A 19,133-nucleotide genomic window follows, 5' to 3' on the forward strand; every position below is an offset into this window, starting at 1 on the left:
GTGATGGTGAGACGGAGGGGGGGTAATGGTGAGAGGGAAAGGGAGGCGATGTCAGAGAAGGGGGTATGGTGAGAGGGAGGAGGTGATGTGAGAGGGGGTGATGGTGTGAGGGGGGTGTGATGTGAGAGGGAGGAGGGTGATGGTGGGAATAAATACCTTTATTTATTCCCTGGTGGTCCAGTGTGGGCTCCCTGGTGCAGAGCTGCAGAACATGCATCTTCCGAGACCCGTCAGAGCATTGCCATGGTAACCTGCAGCAACGCTCTGATTGGCCAGTTCTCACAAGACACAGTCTGCAGCTCTGCTCACTGCGGAGCTGCAGACCGGTGTCTGCGATGGCTGGCCGGGCAGACAGGAGGGGCCTCGCACCTGGTGGCATACTGAGTGTGGCGAAACCAACCTCGCCACTGTGAACTGGAGAAGCCTGGTTGCCCGCCTCTTGCCTTTGGACTATGGACCTGACTTTATGTGAATGTGTTAACCCAGATAGCAATGCCATGGAGCCCATTCGTGTAGTTAAAGACTTCGGCTCCATGGCAATTGAACTGTGTGAATAGGATCTGAGCGCTATTCAGTAGTTTTGTGCGCTCAGATCCCAGCTATCTGGGGATATGTGACGTCTGTGTTTTATGTATAAAATGTGACTGTGTATTTTATAGTATTTTAATGCTTTGTGCTAACCATGTGCATAATGGAGTCTTGTCTCCTCAATTATCTCCAGGATAGAAGACTCTGAAACCGGTCTGGGCCAGAAAGCCATGTGCCAGCCAGGGCCCAAAAGATATTTTACTAACTTCTGAACCCCTGGTCTGATTCATGCCATTTTTTTGATATGTTGTTCCCCTGAATGGATTGATTGTGAATTGGATGTATGGTTTTAGAGTTATGAAAGTTGGGTAAAAAGTATGTTTTAACTGTATGTGTAATTGAGTTTCCTCTCAGGATAAGGGGAGGGAATATGTGGGATGTAACTGATGTGATTGGTTGTTTTATACCTCCCTGTGGGCGGTCCTGTATTTGAAAAGACTGTAATAAAAACCAGGCTGGGTGTGCCAGGACCTCAGATTCTGCTTGACCCTCAAACCGAAGTGTCATCTCGTTTTGGGGGAAATTGGATTGTATGCTGATTGCCAGGAGTGTAAACGGATTGTATGCTTTTCCTGTTCAGCTATTCCAGGGTTCGTGTGTTTCCAGTTTGGGAGATTGGGGAATTCAAGTGTGTGCAGTTCGGGAGTTGGAAGATTCGTACAGTTTGCAGTAGCTGCTTGTCTATCTGGAAGGGGATTATCGCCTAAACGTTTTTTATCCCCTTGTGAGCGAAACGGTCTGTTACACTGAGCCGCCGGGCCCCCTCCTGGTGTCGGGTCCTCAGTCACTGACCGAGGACCCAGCAGTCTGCCCAAAGGCGGTTTAGAGGGCCGCCTCTGCCTCCGGGCTGGTGCGCCCTAAGGCGGCTTTCGTGTTCTTATGGAGGGGCCGGCCCTGATATGGTCTTATTATTTATTTTTAGACATCAGACAATGCTTGGCAGCTGCAGAGTTTCTGAATATACCCTGTGTAAATGGAAAGATTTGTGGTACGAATACAAGATGGTAACTGCTGTCACACAACGGTTATATAGAGCCAGCCATTGGATATACGGATGAAAATTATATAGCAGATTCACATTTACATGTGCTTTTTAAAAGGGACACTCCATACACATAAATCACTTTAGCTTGCTGATGTACTGTGTGTGTGCCTGGAGTCGCTCACATTTGTGACTATTATAAAAGCAGATATAAATAGAAATTAGTACTTTTATAACTGGAGACAGGAACACCTCTCTGGCTGTCTGTTACTTCCTCTTCCATTACCTGCATGGAGTTAAAAGACGAGAGGCTTTTCCAGGGAGTGCTTGCAAAGCCTGGAGGCAAGAGGTCTGGGGCTTTTGCAAGCTGGTTTTAGATATACCCCAATGAAAGGGAGAGAATTCAATAAAGTGTTCCTTTATTTCAATATATAATAAAAAGGCAGCCTTTCAGTTCCAAGTTGAAATTGAGGCATTTACAGGGTAGCTACTGAACACCAGGCAAGGAACTTATTAAGCAGGTATTCCCAGGTATTCTTATTAGGCAGGTATTCCCTCAATTGCAGAGTTGATTTTTGACTGAGCATCTTGGTTCAAGAATCATTATGCACTCTTAGAATAGCAGCACCTCTGGATCAAGCTCCAACACCTACCGAATTTATTTTTAATTTATCAGATGAATAAATTGCAACCACCCCCCCATGCAGAAATCCCTGGTAACTATGACCGTCTCCAAAAAAACAGCAGTAGCTATATTGTGGAGCAGCATATAGGATCAGGAATCCACCTTTACTATCAGCGTGTGAGAAAAGCTCTCTTTAATAGGATACTCCTATACATTTGCCCCATTGTCTTCATAAAAAAGAAGCACTCCAGGTTTGAGGAAAAAACACTTACCTGTAAAATTCCTAAAGCTTGTGTACTTGTCCAGGCAAGCTGCAGCAGTACCATCACAAACCAGGAAGATGCTCCAAAATTATTTGCTCATTCTCACCTATCCAGCACGTGTGAAACAAATAAAAAAAAAAAACTGAACAGATGCAGTATGGTTAGCAACTGCTATTGTTCTTGGAATAGAACTTCAGTTGGAGAACTGAATTGCTTATCCCTCAGTCTTGTTTGGTTTTGCAACGTGTTGTGCACAGCATTCTCCCTCTGTGGACACGTAACAAAGGCTCAGGTTCTCTGACCACAACATAACTTGCATCCGCCCCTCCTCAACACCGGATGCAGCTAAGGTGCTTGTCTATGACGCTATCATATTTTGCCTTGACTATTGCAGTTGGATTCTCAGTTGTTCCCCACTTGCCCTGTTAGAGTGTATAATGAATGCAGCAGCGATGCTTAACTTCTTGTCCGCCTGCACCTACCACGCCTGTCTATCCTTGCATTGGCTTCCCATTTGATATAAAGGCTCAATCTAAAATTCTGGTTCTTGCTTGCAAATCTCTACATAATGCTGCTCCAACCTACCCGTCTTCCCTGATACACAAGTATGTCTCATCTAGGCCCCTACACTCTGCCAAAGACCTACGTCTAGCCTCTGTTCGTACTTCGACCTCTGCTGCTCTCCTTCAAGACTTCTCTAGGGCTGCACTGTTTCTGTGGAACTCTCTTCCCATCTCCTCTAAATGTTCACCCAGTCTCCAATCCTTCAAAAAAAAAAAAAAAAAAAAAAAAAAAAAAAAAAATGTAAAAGTTGAAAACTCACTTCTTCAGGAAAGCATATCCAATAAAAAGGATACTAGTTTAGCCCCCGCACCCGGATTCTTCTCATGCAACGGTCATGTAGTGAATACTATTTTAGCAACCTAGTTTTCTACCCTTACCTTGTGTGTCACTATACCTCATTACCTCTAGCATGTAACCTCTACCTCTCTATTCCTGTGCGTACAACTGGTCTAATTAAAATTAGGTGTTTGTTCGTCCACCCATTGTACAGCGCTGCAGAATTTGTTGGTGCTTTGTAAATGTACAAAACGGCCTGATTTGGATCGATTGGAAGGAGTATGACTTTCACTGGGGGATTAAAGAATGAACAACATTCTCTAATGGCATATTTACAAAAACCTGTTTAACATGCCCAATAATGCATCTTTCTTGATGGAAACATTTCCTTACCGCCCACCGGTTTTTGCGCAAGTGCAGAATATTTTTTAGAAAGGAGGGTGTTTTTTTAAAAAAAAGAAATGTGCGTACATTTATCTTTATTTCTACTTAATGCATGTTTATAATGTTTTTAACTTTATAAAGTTTAATGAGAAAAAATTATAGTAAATTGAAATTACCTTTACTAGTGATTAATGAGATCCTTGAGGCTGATGCTGCAAGACTAAATATTTGATATCGGGTTCGATTTTCGTAAGGAACAAACAAAGGTCTCCTCTTTCGGTGATATTCAGACGACTTCTCTGTTTGCGCATAATATGATTTCTCATCTGTGCATCAGCTCCCCTCTCCTTCCTCAATTCCCCTCCCCACCTTTTTTTTTCCTCCCTTTTTTCTATTTTTTAACCTTCCTAATAGCAATGACCAGTAGGAAGGCTGAGCTAGGTAGCCCACTTACTATAGCCCACTATAACAGACAGGTACACATACATACACATACAGGCACACACACACAGACACACATACATACAAAGACACACAAGACATGCATATAAAGACACATACATACAAAGACACATACACACAAAATATTTTAGTCACCCTCCTGTTTCCTACCTTTTAGGTGCAGGAGGGGGACATTCCCTGGGGTCCAGTGGAGGCTCAGGTGGATGGGAGTCAGAGTTCCCACTCTGACCCCCTGTTATTCCTCCCACGCGGCTCTCAGTGTTAGCTGGGAGGAGTGATGTGCAGTTCTGTGAGGTCATCACAGGGGGCCTGGTTGCGCTTTTAAAGTGCCCAGCCATGACCAGGCCCCCTGACAATCCACATTCATCGGGTGTCCCTGACAGCATGGGACACACGATGGACCCCGTGGACGATGGCGGGCCGGGGCCACAAATGGTGATGGCGGTACCCAGCCACAGGGGTACCACTGGCTCGCTCGCACCCGCCCAATCTCTCAAAATGAGGAAATCCCTACCGCCCACCTGGAATCCTGAAACGCCCACTAGTGAGCGGTAGGGACCAAGTTGACGACCCATGATATAGATGGTTTGCAGAAAACAGGAGCTGGATGATTTCATGGGAGTGGGCAGAGTTTTCCTATTACGGTTAGGTAAACTACATCCATTTCACAGAGTAATGTGGGCAGAATGTAAAATGATGAATAGTACATTGAACAGCAAGTTATTTTGGTGAGGGCTTTTAGTCCAAGTCTACCAAGGGAAGGTGTATAGATCCAGGTCATGTTTTCATGCTAGAAAGGACAGCTCTCTTTGGGTGGAATTTTTGGACATTAACACTTGCTGAGATTTAGCACATCTGATTAATGTGTATTTTTATTGTGTCTTCTTAACTGAATAAAAAAAGTACATTACAAAACTCAAAACTTCCAGATAATTTAAAATTCTGTTTAATTGGAAAAAACAGGACACCGTTATACAATGCATGTATCATGCATGGACATAAAGTAAAATATTGCACTTAGATTTTACAATGAAAAGACATTTTAAAAGCTGAACATTTTACAAATTTACTACTTTATACAACATGCTGAGGAAGATAATAAAAAATAAAAATCTGCATGAAGTAGATGTGTGCCCTTTGAACTTTACATTCATAAACAGAGTACAAGAAACTATGCTCTATTCTCAATGTAAACTTCTTGGGTGACACATGCATTTGGAACTTCACACTATGTGTACCAACCCTCTTTGCTGCAGGTAATAGAATAACCTGTTGGAATTCATACACTATTAAAACTTAAATGAGGCTCCACAAAAAAAAAAAAAAAAAGGGAAACTAAGTATAATAGTAATTCAACATAAATGAAGCATGCAATTGTCAATACTACTTGTTAAAGCTAGTTGTGGGAGATGAAAAAAAATACATGTACAGATCAAAGCCAGTTCATTTTTTCCATTCGGTGTACATTTGTTTTTAATTGTGAAATGCATGGTTTGCAAAACTAGATAAAAAAAAAAAAAAAAAGAAAAGTAATAATGGCCGCTAGTTTGTGTATTTTCTAATGAACATGGCTCATAATGATCTTTTAAAACAGACTTAATATAGAATAAAAATAAAAAAAGTTGGTGCATGAGAACAAAAACAGTTGGTGCATGAGAACAAAAACAAGACAAAACACTGTGTATTGACTAGACCCGAAAAAAAAAAAAATATATATAAATTAAATTATTCATGCTTAATCCCAACAACAGCTGCCAGCACTGTGGGATAACAGAACAAAATGTAAATACTCATACTATAAAAATGATGATGCGGAAAATGGATCTGCAAACAGAATTTCTTGGTGTACTTGTGCTTAGTGCATGTCAATGTGGAGTCAAGCGAACATTTTAAAGGACTGCTAATCTATAAAATATATGATGTACTGAAGTTTACTTTAGAATATTAAAATTAAATTGGTTCTGCAGAATTTCTCCTAACAATTCAACTGGAAGTAGATTTACATTGAAAAACTATATTTGGTTCATTCACAATATTATTGCTAAGGCAATGTATGGTCATGAAAGGTATTAAATAATGCAACATATCTTGATAGTATACTCTTAACAGGCACTAAATGTTGTAATGTAAACAAATCTTCCAAATGCCTTAAGAAACAGACATGCTACAGTACAACTGTAATAAAATAATTTTAAAATCCACTGCTCAAAATAAATAACATGCGCTCCGACACAAAACAAAGAACGTAGCTCTTCGAAAAATGTACATGTAGTTGTGACTTGCAAAGCTAGCTTTCAGTATGGCAAAGTGTTAACATTATTGGATGTGATTAAATAAAAAAATGGTAATGAGCATGTAATGAAGCAAAATGGAAGTTGTAGTGTTATTAAAAAAAAAAAATAATAATTAAATGGTTTTGTATCTGGCACATGGGATCTTGTCTTGTGTAGATGTTGTGTCTTAAAATATCTTAAGTATTTCAGAATGATTTTCAAAATCCTGATCTCAAATAATGGACATTACCTTCTGATTTTACCCTAAAACTCAGATTTATAGATGTTAAAGAGTAACAAAACCACTCTTGGCACAAATCCCTGCATATCTGGTGAAAGAATAAAAAGGCTTCAGATTTATGTAGGATGTGTCATGTAGATCAACACCATACATTAGAAAGCCTGATTGTAAGGCAGCTCAGGTTTATAATCTAAACCAGTGGTTCCCAACCCAGTCCTCAAGTACCCATAACAGTCCAGGATTTAGGGATTACCCAGTTGTCCAAGGTGTTTTAGAAAGTTAAAAAACAAAGAACAAAACACTTTAGACAACAGGGTAATCCCTAAATCCTGGACTGGTAGGGGGTACTTGAGGACTGTGTTGGCAACCCCTGATCTAAACCACAGTTTGTTTTCTGGCAAAAAATAAAATAAAAAATTAAATCCTGTGCACAACTAGTCATTTATGATTGCCCTTCTGTTTTCACTGATCAGCCAGATTATGGGTCTTGCACATGCCTAGACCACATAAATAAATAAAAAATAAATAAAAAAAATATATAAAAAAGAAAGCAAACACAAATCAAACAGAAAACTGAACAGCATGTTTGTTGACTTGTAGATACATTCTAAAGGACTGAACACATTTAAAGTTGCAAAGTTGAGAGAGCAATGGAATCCATCCCTATGTTTATCTATGTCACGGCAAGCTAAATGAATGGCAATGCACGTCACCATAGAAAATCTTGACCAGTTTGTTGTCAAGAATAAAACCAAACTTATTCAAAAGCCCATAAGAAACTCACAGTGAACATCAAATTGTTGCTTCTGTATGAAGTGAATTTCTAAAGTGGCGCCCCAAATTGCTCTTTAAAATGTCTGAATTGCCTACCTTTTTTCCCCTATTGAGGTACATTTAAATAATAGGATAACACACTGTGAAGTCAATTTGAAGAGTTTAACAGCTTAACAAATGGGTGGCCTTTAGATTTTGATACCAAATGGACAAGGGCAGCGAAGTGCTGAAGGATTTCATTACACAAGGAGTTCACAAGTCCAAACTAACTACTAATGATCCAAAACAATATGTAAAGCCTGAACCATTCATAGTTGGCGAGAACAGAATTGAAAACGAGTAATTTAAACAAAGCACATGTGTATAAGAAATAGGTAAAGCAAGAACATAATTTAGACAGTGCCATGAAAAAAAAAAATATCACAAAGACCAGATGGTTCACTTTTGCATGGTACTTAGTCACTTAATTCATGTACTCTATGGCCTAGCATGCTGAGAGCTATGCATAGGAGACATGTAATTCATCAGTGTATTTAATATGTCTGATGGCTAACAAGCAAGTTTTTTGGACAAGTGCTTGTCATTTCAATTCCATTGCCATAGTATGGTTAAGAAGAGTGCATTCTCCAATCCTTTGAAGGATATAACTAAATTCCATGTTTAGATTAAAACAGACGTCTGCGTTCTTGTCATTAAAAGTCTCAAAATGGCAAAGAAGTTGAAATCTGATCAGTAGAGGGACCTCTTTACAGAGTAATGTTAACTCATAAGAGAAACTTAGGGTAGCCTTGGAATTGCAAAAAAAAAAAAAAAAAATAGTAAAGACCAGAATGTTTGCATTGATCGCATCAAATCTTATATGAAAAATCTTCTGTGATCAGTTATCCAGAGGAGCGGAGGGAAAGAGAAAAAAAAAACAAACAAAAAAAAACTTGCCTTGAGCAACAAATAGCTTAAATATCAATTAAAAGCACAAGCTGAATTAAGACTTAACACAAAAAAAAACAAAAAAAAACATTTGCAATAAATGTGACGTGTTTAAAACCACTGCTATGTGCGCTGGTGTTGTTAAAATGTGAAACTGATTGAAGGCCACAGAGAATGTTTGAATAAAGTCCAGGTATTCTGATCTTGTTAGCAGCGTTCCCCTGTGGAGGACTCCTGTAAGTGTTACAGCTCAGTAGGAGAGAAAGATTATACAATAGGAATATTATTTCAACCTCTCAATAAGCCCTTGTGATAATCCAAGCTGCAGGAGTTGATTTGTAGGCAGGTGAGCAAGATGGGGAAAATACTTTAATAAGTTCTCCCAGCACAGTTCCAGCAGGCTGGGCACCACTAGCCATATTTTAAACAATGAGCCGGTCCTCTTGTTCTGCTGGATGTTGACAACCCCTCCATGGATATACATGCAGCCAGCCTAGAAGAGAGTTAAAAGTAGTTTATATGTATTGATTCTTAAACATACATTCCATCTGATACAATTTTCTTTTCAGCCATGCTCATTTATCCCTATAGTAATGATGCCCTGAAGTGTGATTAAGTCAAGAAAAACAAAATTACCAGACTGTTGGCAAAACCCAGAAAAGGCAGGGGGAGAGGGTAGGAGAGACAATGGGGACAGAGTGGATACAGGGAGACCCATTAGGGATGAGGGTATAGATTGACTCATGTAGATAGATGGGATTGGGAGACATTAGGGTAGGGGGTATTGGACTCATGGTGGCTTTGGTCGCTAGGATGCAAAAGCTCAAAACAGTGAAGAAAATGGAGAATCTGAACAAACAAAAGTGGGGAGAGATGGATGTCACCCTCCATCATACATAAAGTGTGGTTGATATTTGAGACATAAAATGGAAAGAAAAGACAGAAATACAGAAGGGGGGGGGGGGGGGGAGGAGGAGATATAAAGAGATTAAGAGAATGTTTTGGCACTAAGATGTGCCCCATTGTCAAGGCTTTTCCTCTGAACTACAAATAAAAAGACTGCTTGTTAATAAGAAACCCTTGGGTATGCCCACATTGGGAAGAACTTTTCCTCTGTGAGCCTCCAGATCCGTGGCTTGAATATGCTGGCCTTCATGCCAGCCTGGGGCTGGAGGGTTGGCCTATCTCACTCCAACGTGTCACTGCCTTTAGGGACCCCCTTGCCTTTGTTACATACTTCTCAAAGTTTTGACTGTTCTGTGCACTCCTCTGTAAGCTACGAATGTTCTTGGCCATTATTTGACACCATCTTGCCTTAGTCAGGTTTTTCTCTTCAGGTCGTTTTAACCAACCATCTACTGCTTCTTTTCCTTTTCTTTTTTTTCCTTTTATCGGTATGTCATTCAATTAATAGGGTACAGAGTCCCAACAAGGTTCAGTTCTTTTTATCCCTCATGTAACTCTAGCTTGATATGCAATGCCACCATTTAGTCTCTCTCTCTCTCTCTCTCTAGGTTAAGATATAACATTGGTTATCAGTCTTGACATGTTAGTTTAGCCTGTCTTCTTATGTTATTATAATTTACAACAATAAGGTATTACCAAACAACGGAATTATTCTGCTATATCTGTACATTGCCTTTTGAATCTCACTGCATGTCATGTCTATATACTTGCCACAATACAAAGTTTGACAAAAAAACAAAAACAAAACCCAATACAATAAAAAGGTTTATTTGAAATTCAAACAATGGAGAGATTTTTGTAGTTTAAATACACCATTTCAGATAGCATACCGGCGTAACTGCTGCACAGTGGAAGTAAGCAGGCTCAGGCATAATTGCAGGAAGTTTCGTCCACTGAAACGTCTGCAAATTCAGCTTCCAGAGATCCCCCAGGATAGTTTCTCCATCATAACCACCACAGATAAACACCTCTGCAATGCAAACACAATTATGTGTTGTTATTTGTATTAGATTAGGCTATAGTACTATCTGGTAACAATCCATATTTTTCTCAGAGGATCTGTAGTTTAACTGCTCACTGTCATACTGCTGGGTCAGCAGACTAGCCTTAGGACAAGGATCATATTCTCATTAGATCCTATTTATTTACAGCTAAACCTGACCCCCCTTGTGTAGATGGATCTCACACTTCATATAGGCCTGTGATGGTGGTGAGATGAGTGCAGGAGGAGAACTAGAACAGGATTCTAATGTATAATCAATACCTCTATTCACGGCTATATTTTTTTTAAAGGGACCCCCCCCCCCCCCCCCCCAAAAAAAATAAAGTTAAAATAAATACATAAATTACGCTTTAGTATATATACCGCCAATACAACATTCATTTTTTCATTTGGGTATATCTAAAAACAGCTTGTAAATGTCAGACTGGTCTGCAGTCTTTGCAAGTCCTCCCCTTCTAACCCAGCCCAGACTTTCTGTGGCTGTCCAATCAGACTTCCCAATGCAGCTCAATGAGAAGAAAATGCATGCATGTTTTCATTGTGGGTATATTTACTAAACAGGGATTTTAAATTTATTTTGTTTTATTTGGGCAGTAAAGTTTCCCTTTAAGCACTGTGGCTAACATAAATTGGCATCATTAGAAGATCATCCTTACATTAAAATGCAGCCATCATACGGATCCAAGGGCCCTTAATGCTTTCCTAAATAAATACACATTTATTTTCTTCAACTTGTTTTGCTTTTGTTTGTCTTTTTTCACAATTTTATCAAAATGCTATAGAATGGATGGATCCTATCTGCTATTTTTTATTAACCACTTTATTGCTACCATAACATGATTATCCTTCATTTGGTTATCTTTAAGAGGCATAATATGAGGTTTCCTTCTACTGGGTAACTAACTTAACCACCCACCCCAAACCTAGTGTACATCACTGGGATTACGGCAATCCAATATAACATTTGTTTGTTAGGTTTTCTTATGGCTATGCAGAAATTAAATTTTTCATCTACTTCCACCATTTGCTACCCTCACAAAATCAATACAAGATTCATATACTTTAGGACTTTTAGGCTACCATGTTTTTTTCTTCATGGCTACTTCACTTACCAATTATTTTCGTTTTGCACTGCTTGCAATAATTCCCAATAAAGGTTGGAAGCCGTAGGTAGTGTTTTCCTAAGAATCCTCACTAACACTAAAGCTACAGTTTGAATTTCTTAAAGTCACAAACCATGCCTACCTTGCTTTATTTGGACACAGCTGTGGCACCTTCGGGCCGCAGGGAATCCTGCAACAGTAAAGACATTTCTTACAGGAACACAAGACAAATGCAAGATCTCAAATATAAGCAGAAACAGATTTTCGATGCGTACGAAAATGAATGCCTTCCACCATTTTAGCGGAGATATAAGAGAAAAAAAAAAAAAAACAGTATTTAAAACTAACAGTTGGTAAAGTTGGAGTTGGATAACCTTACCTAAATTTTCATGTGGCTTGGTGGGAATATCTTCCCAGGTGTTTGTTTCAAAGTTGTATGCGTGGATCTTTATATGAAAAGACAATGCAACAAGTTTAGCAAGACAAATCTATGCAGGATATCCATTGCTTTTAAAATTATAGCATTCAATACCACCTGCTCTCACCAACAACTCTCAAAACACAACTGTGAATGAATAATACGCAGGGGGTGCAGCAGAACAAAACACATACATGTATTAAAAATGAAAAATGATTAAACTGATATATATATATATATCAAAATTTGACCTTAAAAGTGCATGCTTTCAAACGATGCAATTTTAAGTGAAAATATTTTTCATCTATCCACTGTGCTAGCGAATACATATATATGGAAGGTTAGAAGACTTCACATTATTTTGAACGCCTTGAACTTTGTTTTTATCCGGCCTGGTAATTTAGGGGTCTGGAGTGGCTGTATGAACAGCTGTTCCTTTCAAATGAGGCAGAATTTAAACCCCTTCTGTGCATCCACCTGCTATGAGAATTGTGGGATTTTACTTGTATAATTTGGAGGCAGATTAGCTGTGCACACAGCTGCTGCGTCTTTTCATGGACGTCACTCTGTGAATTCTTACACGTTCCTAGCATGTAGAAACTTAATATGAATGAGAAAGGCCATACTAGAGTAATTGCAGTGCAGGAAGCGTGGGATTTATTTAGATGGTTGCGATCTGTATCCCAAAGTATTAAAAGTTACAACATTACCTGATCTAATGAGTATGCAATCCAGGAGGTGCCACCACCCAAAACATAGATCCGCTGTCCATCATGTGCAATTTCATGTCGGTACCTGGTTTTAAAAACAGCAAGCCATATAAAAGGGCAAGAATTAAAAAAAAAAAAAAAAAAATACAAGCACAAGGGGATAAAACATTTTTTAGATACATAAACGAGAAAAGCAAAGTAAAACAAGGATTAGTTAGATTAAAAACAAAAGGAAGGTATGTAAGAGAAGATAAAAACAGACAAAACTATAATTCCTGGAAAACCAGAGAAAAATAGATGGGTGGATTGGCGCCATTGATCAGGAAAGCAACTACTCCCAAGTGCCTAAGAATCACCAAAAAGCACTATAGACATGCATCCAAAAATAAAACAAAATTTGAGGGAGGTGCAAGAGATAAAGAAGTGTTATACTTATATTAGGTGAATCTCTGTATCAACCTTTTCCAGTAGTTAGCTATGATACTGATTTAGCAGGTAAAATAGATCTTCAGTATGACTTCCTCATGTTTAGACAAAAAAAAAATAAACCTCAAAATTTCAACACCTGAGTAAGGTCTTGCAGGGGGCTTACTCAGGTGTTGAAATGTTGGTTTAATTTTTTTGTCTAAACATGAGGAAGTCATACTAAAGATCTATTTTGCCTCAACGAATATTTTTGTTCAGTATTTACAGATAAAAATTAAGGAAATGGACCTCTGTTAGGAAAAAGGACAAATGAGTCATTTGTTACATGTGAGTTTACAGAGGAAGAGGTTCTATTATTGCAAACGGGTCTATTAGGACTAACCCGGTAGACATTGCTTTGATAGTCACTGATTTCTATAATGTAGCGGAGCTCCAATAACCAAGCATAGGTATCTCTGCTGTTTAGTCCTTGTAGCCGAAATAAGCAGTAAAATATGCCGAGACACTTTCTCCCAGTTACTGGACGACGACACAAAGCACACAGTTTAAAACCTCCAACAGTCTCATTTACATACAATGATGCATAGAGTACAAGGAATGGTGCGGTCCGACAATAGCAAGGGCAGGTTGGAGATTGAGGAGCGACAAAGCAGCTAGTTTAAACTGGTCTGGCCATAGTCATTATACATAGACGCCGCATTGACTGCTACTTCCTAGTGGCGCTGATGAGCCGCGGGGCCGCCATCTTGGATCAGTCACCCGCTCTACTCCGTGAACACTGAGGATGGAGCAGCAGCAGCTGAGTGGACACTAACCACCGAGCATACCCGAGTCCACACTGCAGGACATGGCAATGGAAAACAGCGGAGGAGGAATGCTGCCTTCGGCCGATGAGTCAGCAGAGAGCGGGGAGATTGGGTGCAGCTGGAAGAGATACTTGTTATATAAGGGGCATGGCAGGAGGTACGGTTAGTGGGATGATGGAGGGGCATGGCAGGGGTGCATTGTTCACTGCAAATCACTATGAAATGACTTATTTATGTATATGCGTTGGTCTTATTTTAATGGATGACTAATAAACGGTTTTAAACCTTCAAATATCCGAGAGCGCTGATCACTATCTGAATATACATACATTCACACACACACACACACACACATTTCAAGGTCCGACTATCAAGTTTTCACCAACATTGTTTTGTACCATTATTCGTTCATTTACACAACTAGAAGTACGCATAGAATAATGTATATATTTTTTCATTCTGGTACAAAACAATGTTGGTGAAAACTTGATAGTCGGACCCTGAAATGTATATATAGAACACATGCTCTATATCTATGGAAGTACGACCGGCCCAAAATGGCGCCCGCATTTCTCGACCACCAGAGGTCAGTGCGGCATATGTGTATAATAAGTCTATGGGTCTGGCAGTGTCCCAGGGACAACACCATCCTGGGGAAACAATAGGACAGGAAAAAAGGGGGAGGGGGAGAGGTACAGACAAGCAGTACATTTAACATACCCTGCACCAATAATGGACACAGGGTGACCAAAATACAAAAGGGGGACCACACAGTTTGTTTGGTGTGCAGGGTGTACGGACAGCCGAACGAAAGGGAATAAAAGTGTAGCTAGAGCATCCATTCCACTACATATAAATCACTATATAACCACTCCCCCCCACGGACCACCACAAACAGAGGGACGAGAGAGCCAGTACACACACATTCCTCTCAAACTTGGGGTTACCTAAATTGAGCTCCAAAGCCGCTGACGTCATAAGTTTCCCAGTAGCAAGCAAAGAGATTAACAAAGCGATTTTGGGACTCAAAGGGAACAAGGCCCCTGGAACAGATGGCTTCGATGGAAGCTATTATAAACCTTTAGGGAAGAACTGACTCCTCACCTGGCTACTTTATTTAATGACTTCAGGGACAAGGGCCTCCCTGATAACGACATGTCCCCAGCTACCATAGTTCTTCCCCCTAAACCAGGCAAAGATCCATTACTCCCAGAACACTACCGACCCATATTGCTCAACCATGACACGAAGCTCCTAGTGAAAATACAAGCTCTCTTCCAATAGCGCTGTCTGCGGCAGGCACGGCATCCATTCGAGAAGCTCATTCTCTGAAGATAGCCACTTGCTCGATCTCATATCTAGGGATCCAGTTATCTGCTGACCCATCCAAGTTATATGAATTGAATTACATCCTCCGTACTAAAACCTCCTTATGAGGGACTTGGAGAAATGGATAGATAAAACTATCTTGTGGATAGGACTGATTCACACAATCAAAATGAATGTCCTACCGAGGATCCCTTTTCTTTTTCAGGCTCTACCAGTACGTGTTACCAAAGCAGGACTGGCATCACTACAACAAGCAATAGGTGCATTTATGTGGCAAAACAAATGCCACAGGGTGTCCTCAAACATTGTATCGGCCAAAAAGACAGGGAGGCCTGGGGTTACCAAACCTTTACTTTTATTAGGTCACAGCTCAGTTGGCCTAGGTGGCAATGTGGCATGCCCCCTCAAAGAGAGAAGATGGGTGGATGTGGAATCGCTCCTGATGGGAGCAGATCTCCCACAATATATCATGTGGGTCCCCAAGGAACACAGACCGCTGATAAGGACGACGTGCCCAACTCCTCCACTCGCTTAGGCTGTGGGACTTAACGGCCCAAAATACGGTCTAGCGTCTGCCCCATTGCCACTTATGCCCTACCTGAAGAACAGAGCTTTTACCCCGGGTATGGCGGCACATGACTTCCGCCACCTAGAGCAGGTAGGATTACAGAGGATCTCTCACTTTTTTACAGATAAGAAAATTATTTAATTTGACGATCTCAAACAAAGGAGAAACCTCACTCCTGCGGATTTTCTTTTTTTAGATGCTTATAAATAGCTGACTTCACAAAACAACCCTATATTAGAAAGGCAGTGCACATACCCTTGTCATTTTTTTGAGAGGATATGCCTAAACGAATCGATGCCCAAGGGACTGATCACTCAGCTGTACGCTTGCCTCTGCTCAGAGACGAAAGATTGGGGACAGCTGTCCTATGCAGATCAATGGGAGAGGGACCTAGGGGAGGTATTGGAAGGCATAGAATGGCATGAAATATGGGAGGCTAGTGGCACCTCATCTATATGTGTTTCAATGCAAGAACAATCCTTTAAGACACTGTTCCAGTGGTACACCACGACAGTCAAACTTTACCGGATGCAGAAGGTGCAAACTGACATGTGCTGGAGGGAGATGTGGTTTTGGAGGCACCTACTTGCACATGTGGTAGGAATGCCCCAAAATGAAAACTTTGAGGTAATTAAGAATATAATAAGAGATATTCCAATGAGAAAACGACCCAGACCACTGGGTTTACCAACTGAGCAGATCATTGGAAGGTTGGACCAGACCAAAACAAAAGCTCCTACACAAAATAACACTGGCGGCCTGAAAGGCAGCAGCGCAATATTGGCTCAAAGTAGATGCCCCACCACTTCCACTGGTTTAAAAAAAAAAAAAATTATTATGGACAACCTTACAGCCAAAGTAAGGGACACTCACAAGAGGTTTGAAAAGATTGGGTGACCCTGGGACGACACCCACTAGCTGACTTACATTGACGCACAAAGAGGGACAGACACTGTCTCGAATGTGGGATGGTCTGGGATGAACCCCTCCCCCCAACCCTGCCGCACGCAGCAGGTTACCAAAAAATTATGCAAAGGGGTCAGAAAGTAGACTCCGGTACGGCAAGATGACCACAGTAGAGTACTCCAACCACGACCAGACAGACTTTCCTTTTTCTATCTTTCTCCACTATTCTTTTCCTTTCTTCTTCCTTCTCACAACAAATTGAAGCGAACAAAAGCAAACATAAGGGATGCAGTCAGCATAATTGTACTAATAAGATGAGTGAGGTGGAGTGATACGATGAAAGCCATTTTAACTCTTACACTAGCCTACGCACGCTCACACAATGAAGCAGAAGATGCAGGGTACATAATATCACTTAAGTATCCCTAAAACCGTGATACCTCTTGTGTGCAAGCAGGGCCGCCATCAGGGGGTGACAACCATAACGGTTGTCACGGGCCCGGCGGACTGGGCCCCCACGTGTAGCGCATGCTGATGGGGCCCATCGGGTGGCCCACTCACTTAGGGCCACCCGATGGGCCCTGTATCTTCAGGGGCCCGGTCAGCGCTGCGGCCTTGCAATAGCGCGACCGAGACCCTTTCAAAAAAAATCCCAGCCGCAAAGTACTGCTGGGAGGAAGTGGCCGTCACTTCCTCCCAGCTCCCTCCCCTCCCCGCCGCGCGGGAGGGAAGAAAGACAACCGCCGCTGGAGCCACGCCGACTCCCATCAGCCACAGCCTTCCACCTGCAAAAAAAGGTAAGAAAAATTAGCTGTATTTGTGTCCGTATGTCTGCGTGTGTCCGTAAGTCTGTATGTATGCCAGTATGAATGAATGTATGTGTGTGTATGTATGTATGTTATGTCAGTGTATGCATGTGTAAGTCATCATGCATGTGTGTCTGTATGTATGTTAGTATGTGTCTGTCACTATGTATGCCTGTGTGTCTGTATATGTGTGTATGTCTCAGTATGTATGCCTATATGCGTGTATTTCGGTTTCAGTATGTGTGTCTGTTAGGATGTATTTTTGTGTGTGTGTGTGTGTGTCTGTGTCCTTTTGTATCAGTGTGTGTTTTTGTGTGTGTGTGTATTCCTGTGGGTGGGATTTGGAGGCGGACCCTGTGGGCGGGATTGGAGGCGGGCCCTGTGGGGGCACAGACCCTGAGCTGAGTTAGGGGCCCCAAAATTTATGGTGGCGGCCCTGCGTGCAAGAGCGACATAACTTGGTCACAATCCGCATAGTAAGTTCGAAGCATGTTTCAATAAGTATGATACAATGTAATGTCTTTGGATTTTTACACTGGATATTCTTTTTGTATTATTGTAAGCCATTGCCCGACTTATATGTCACATTTAAATAAAAATTAAAATTTATTCAAAAAAAAATAAAAAAAATACCACAAGAGGACAGTCTTAAATTAGAGGGGCAAAGGTTTTAAAATATCATTAAGTATTACTTTACTGAGAGGGTAGTGGATGCATGGAATAGCCTTCCAGCTGAAGTAGTAGAGGTTAACACAGTGAGGGAGTTTAAGCATGTGTGGGATAGGCTTAAGGCTATCCTAGACTTAAGATAAGGCCAGGGACTAATGAAAGTATTTAGAAAATTGGGCAGACTAGATGGGCAGAATGGTTCTTATCTGCCGTCACATTCTATGTTTCTATATTTTGTTTTTAAAACAAATAAAGCTTTTTTTCCTTTACTCGTTGCTTCTCCATCTTAGCTTTATTTTTGTTCTACATATCATGACACTGTAATAGATCGTATTTTTCTGATGTTGCATTTACTCAATTTTAAGACCTGCTAAAAAACAGATTCTTGTTATGTCATGATATGTAAAACCATAGGATTCAAAGAGGATGACTGTATGGGTTTAAAAGACACCTACAGTCATGCCCCAAACAAAATTACGCTTATTAGATTGAGCATAAGATTTTATCTTTACATTTGCTAACAAATGTACCTATAGATTAGGAGAAAAACCTATTTAAAAAAAATAAAAAAAATTCTCCCAGCTGTTTGATGAGGGAGACCAGAAAAGATCTCCCACAGGAGGTCACTCTGCTCTCCATAGCAACCACAGCACATGCACTGTGGTTTCCAAGGAAACTCCCTAGGGGGGAGGGGAATATAGGAACGGCATGACGTAACGGGATGTCATTTTGTTCTGATGTTGGCAATGTGCCGATGTCTCAGACAAGATTTGCCCTTGCTTGGGCATTTGTCCCAAGCAAGGCAAATCAAAAAAGACATCAGGAGCACAGGAGGAGCAGAGAACAGGTGGAGGTGGCTGTTACATGTAGAGTAGCACCCATGAAGCAGAGTTGGAAAGGACGAAAAGTAAATCTTTACATTTTACACTGCATGCACCCTGTATCTTTATGATATATGGTGTATTCAATGTGTATGGGAGCAATTTAAAGGGTCACTAGTCATGAGAACAGTTGTTCTGGTGAGTATAGTTTAGTCCCTGCAGGATTTTTTTCAGTAAACACGG

General features: G+C 40.8%; 1 protein-coding gene across 2 annotated transcripts in view; it reads right to left on the reverse strand.

The window, feature by feature from the left end:
* Nucleotides 1-8,442: 8,442 nt before the first annotated feature.
* KLHDC10 (kelch domain containing 10) overlaps nucleotides 8,443-19,133 on the reverse strand; it is a 96,221-nt gene continuing 85,530 nt past the window's right edge. For both annotated transcript variants that reach the window (XM_063445472.1, XM_063445471.1), the window contains 5 exons: nucleotides 12,560-12,644; nucleotides 11,811-11,877; nucleotides 11,574-11,621; nucleotides 10,156-10,295; nucleotides 8,443-8,852 (listed from right to left, as the gene is read on the reverse strand). In XM_063445472.1, the coding sequence (XP_063301542.1) occupies nucleotides 8,643-8,852; nucleotides 10,156-10,295; nucleotides 11,574-11,621; nucleotides 11,811-11,877; nucleotides 12,560-12,644 (550 nt within the window). In that variant the 3' untranslated portion in view covers nucleotides 8,443-8,642. The remainder of the gene's footprint in view (nucleotides 8,853-10,155; nucleotides 10,296-11,573; nucleotides 11,622-11,810; nucleotides 11,878-12,559; nucleotides 12,645-19,133) is intronic.

The sequence above is a fragment of the Pelobates fuscus genome, chromosome 3 (assembly GCF_036172605.1).
Source record: "Pelobates fuscus isolate aPelFus1 chromosome 3, aPelFus1.pri, whole genome shotgun sequence".
NCBI lineage: Eukaryota > Metazoa > Chordata > Amphibia > Anura > Pelobatidae > Pelobates > Pelobates fuscus.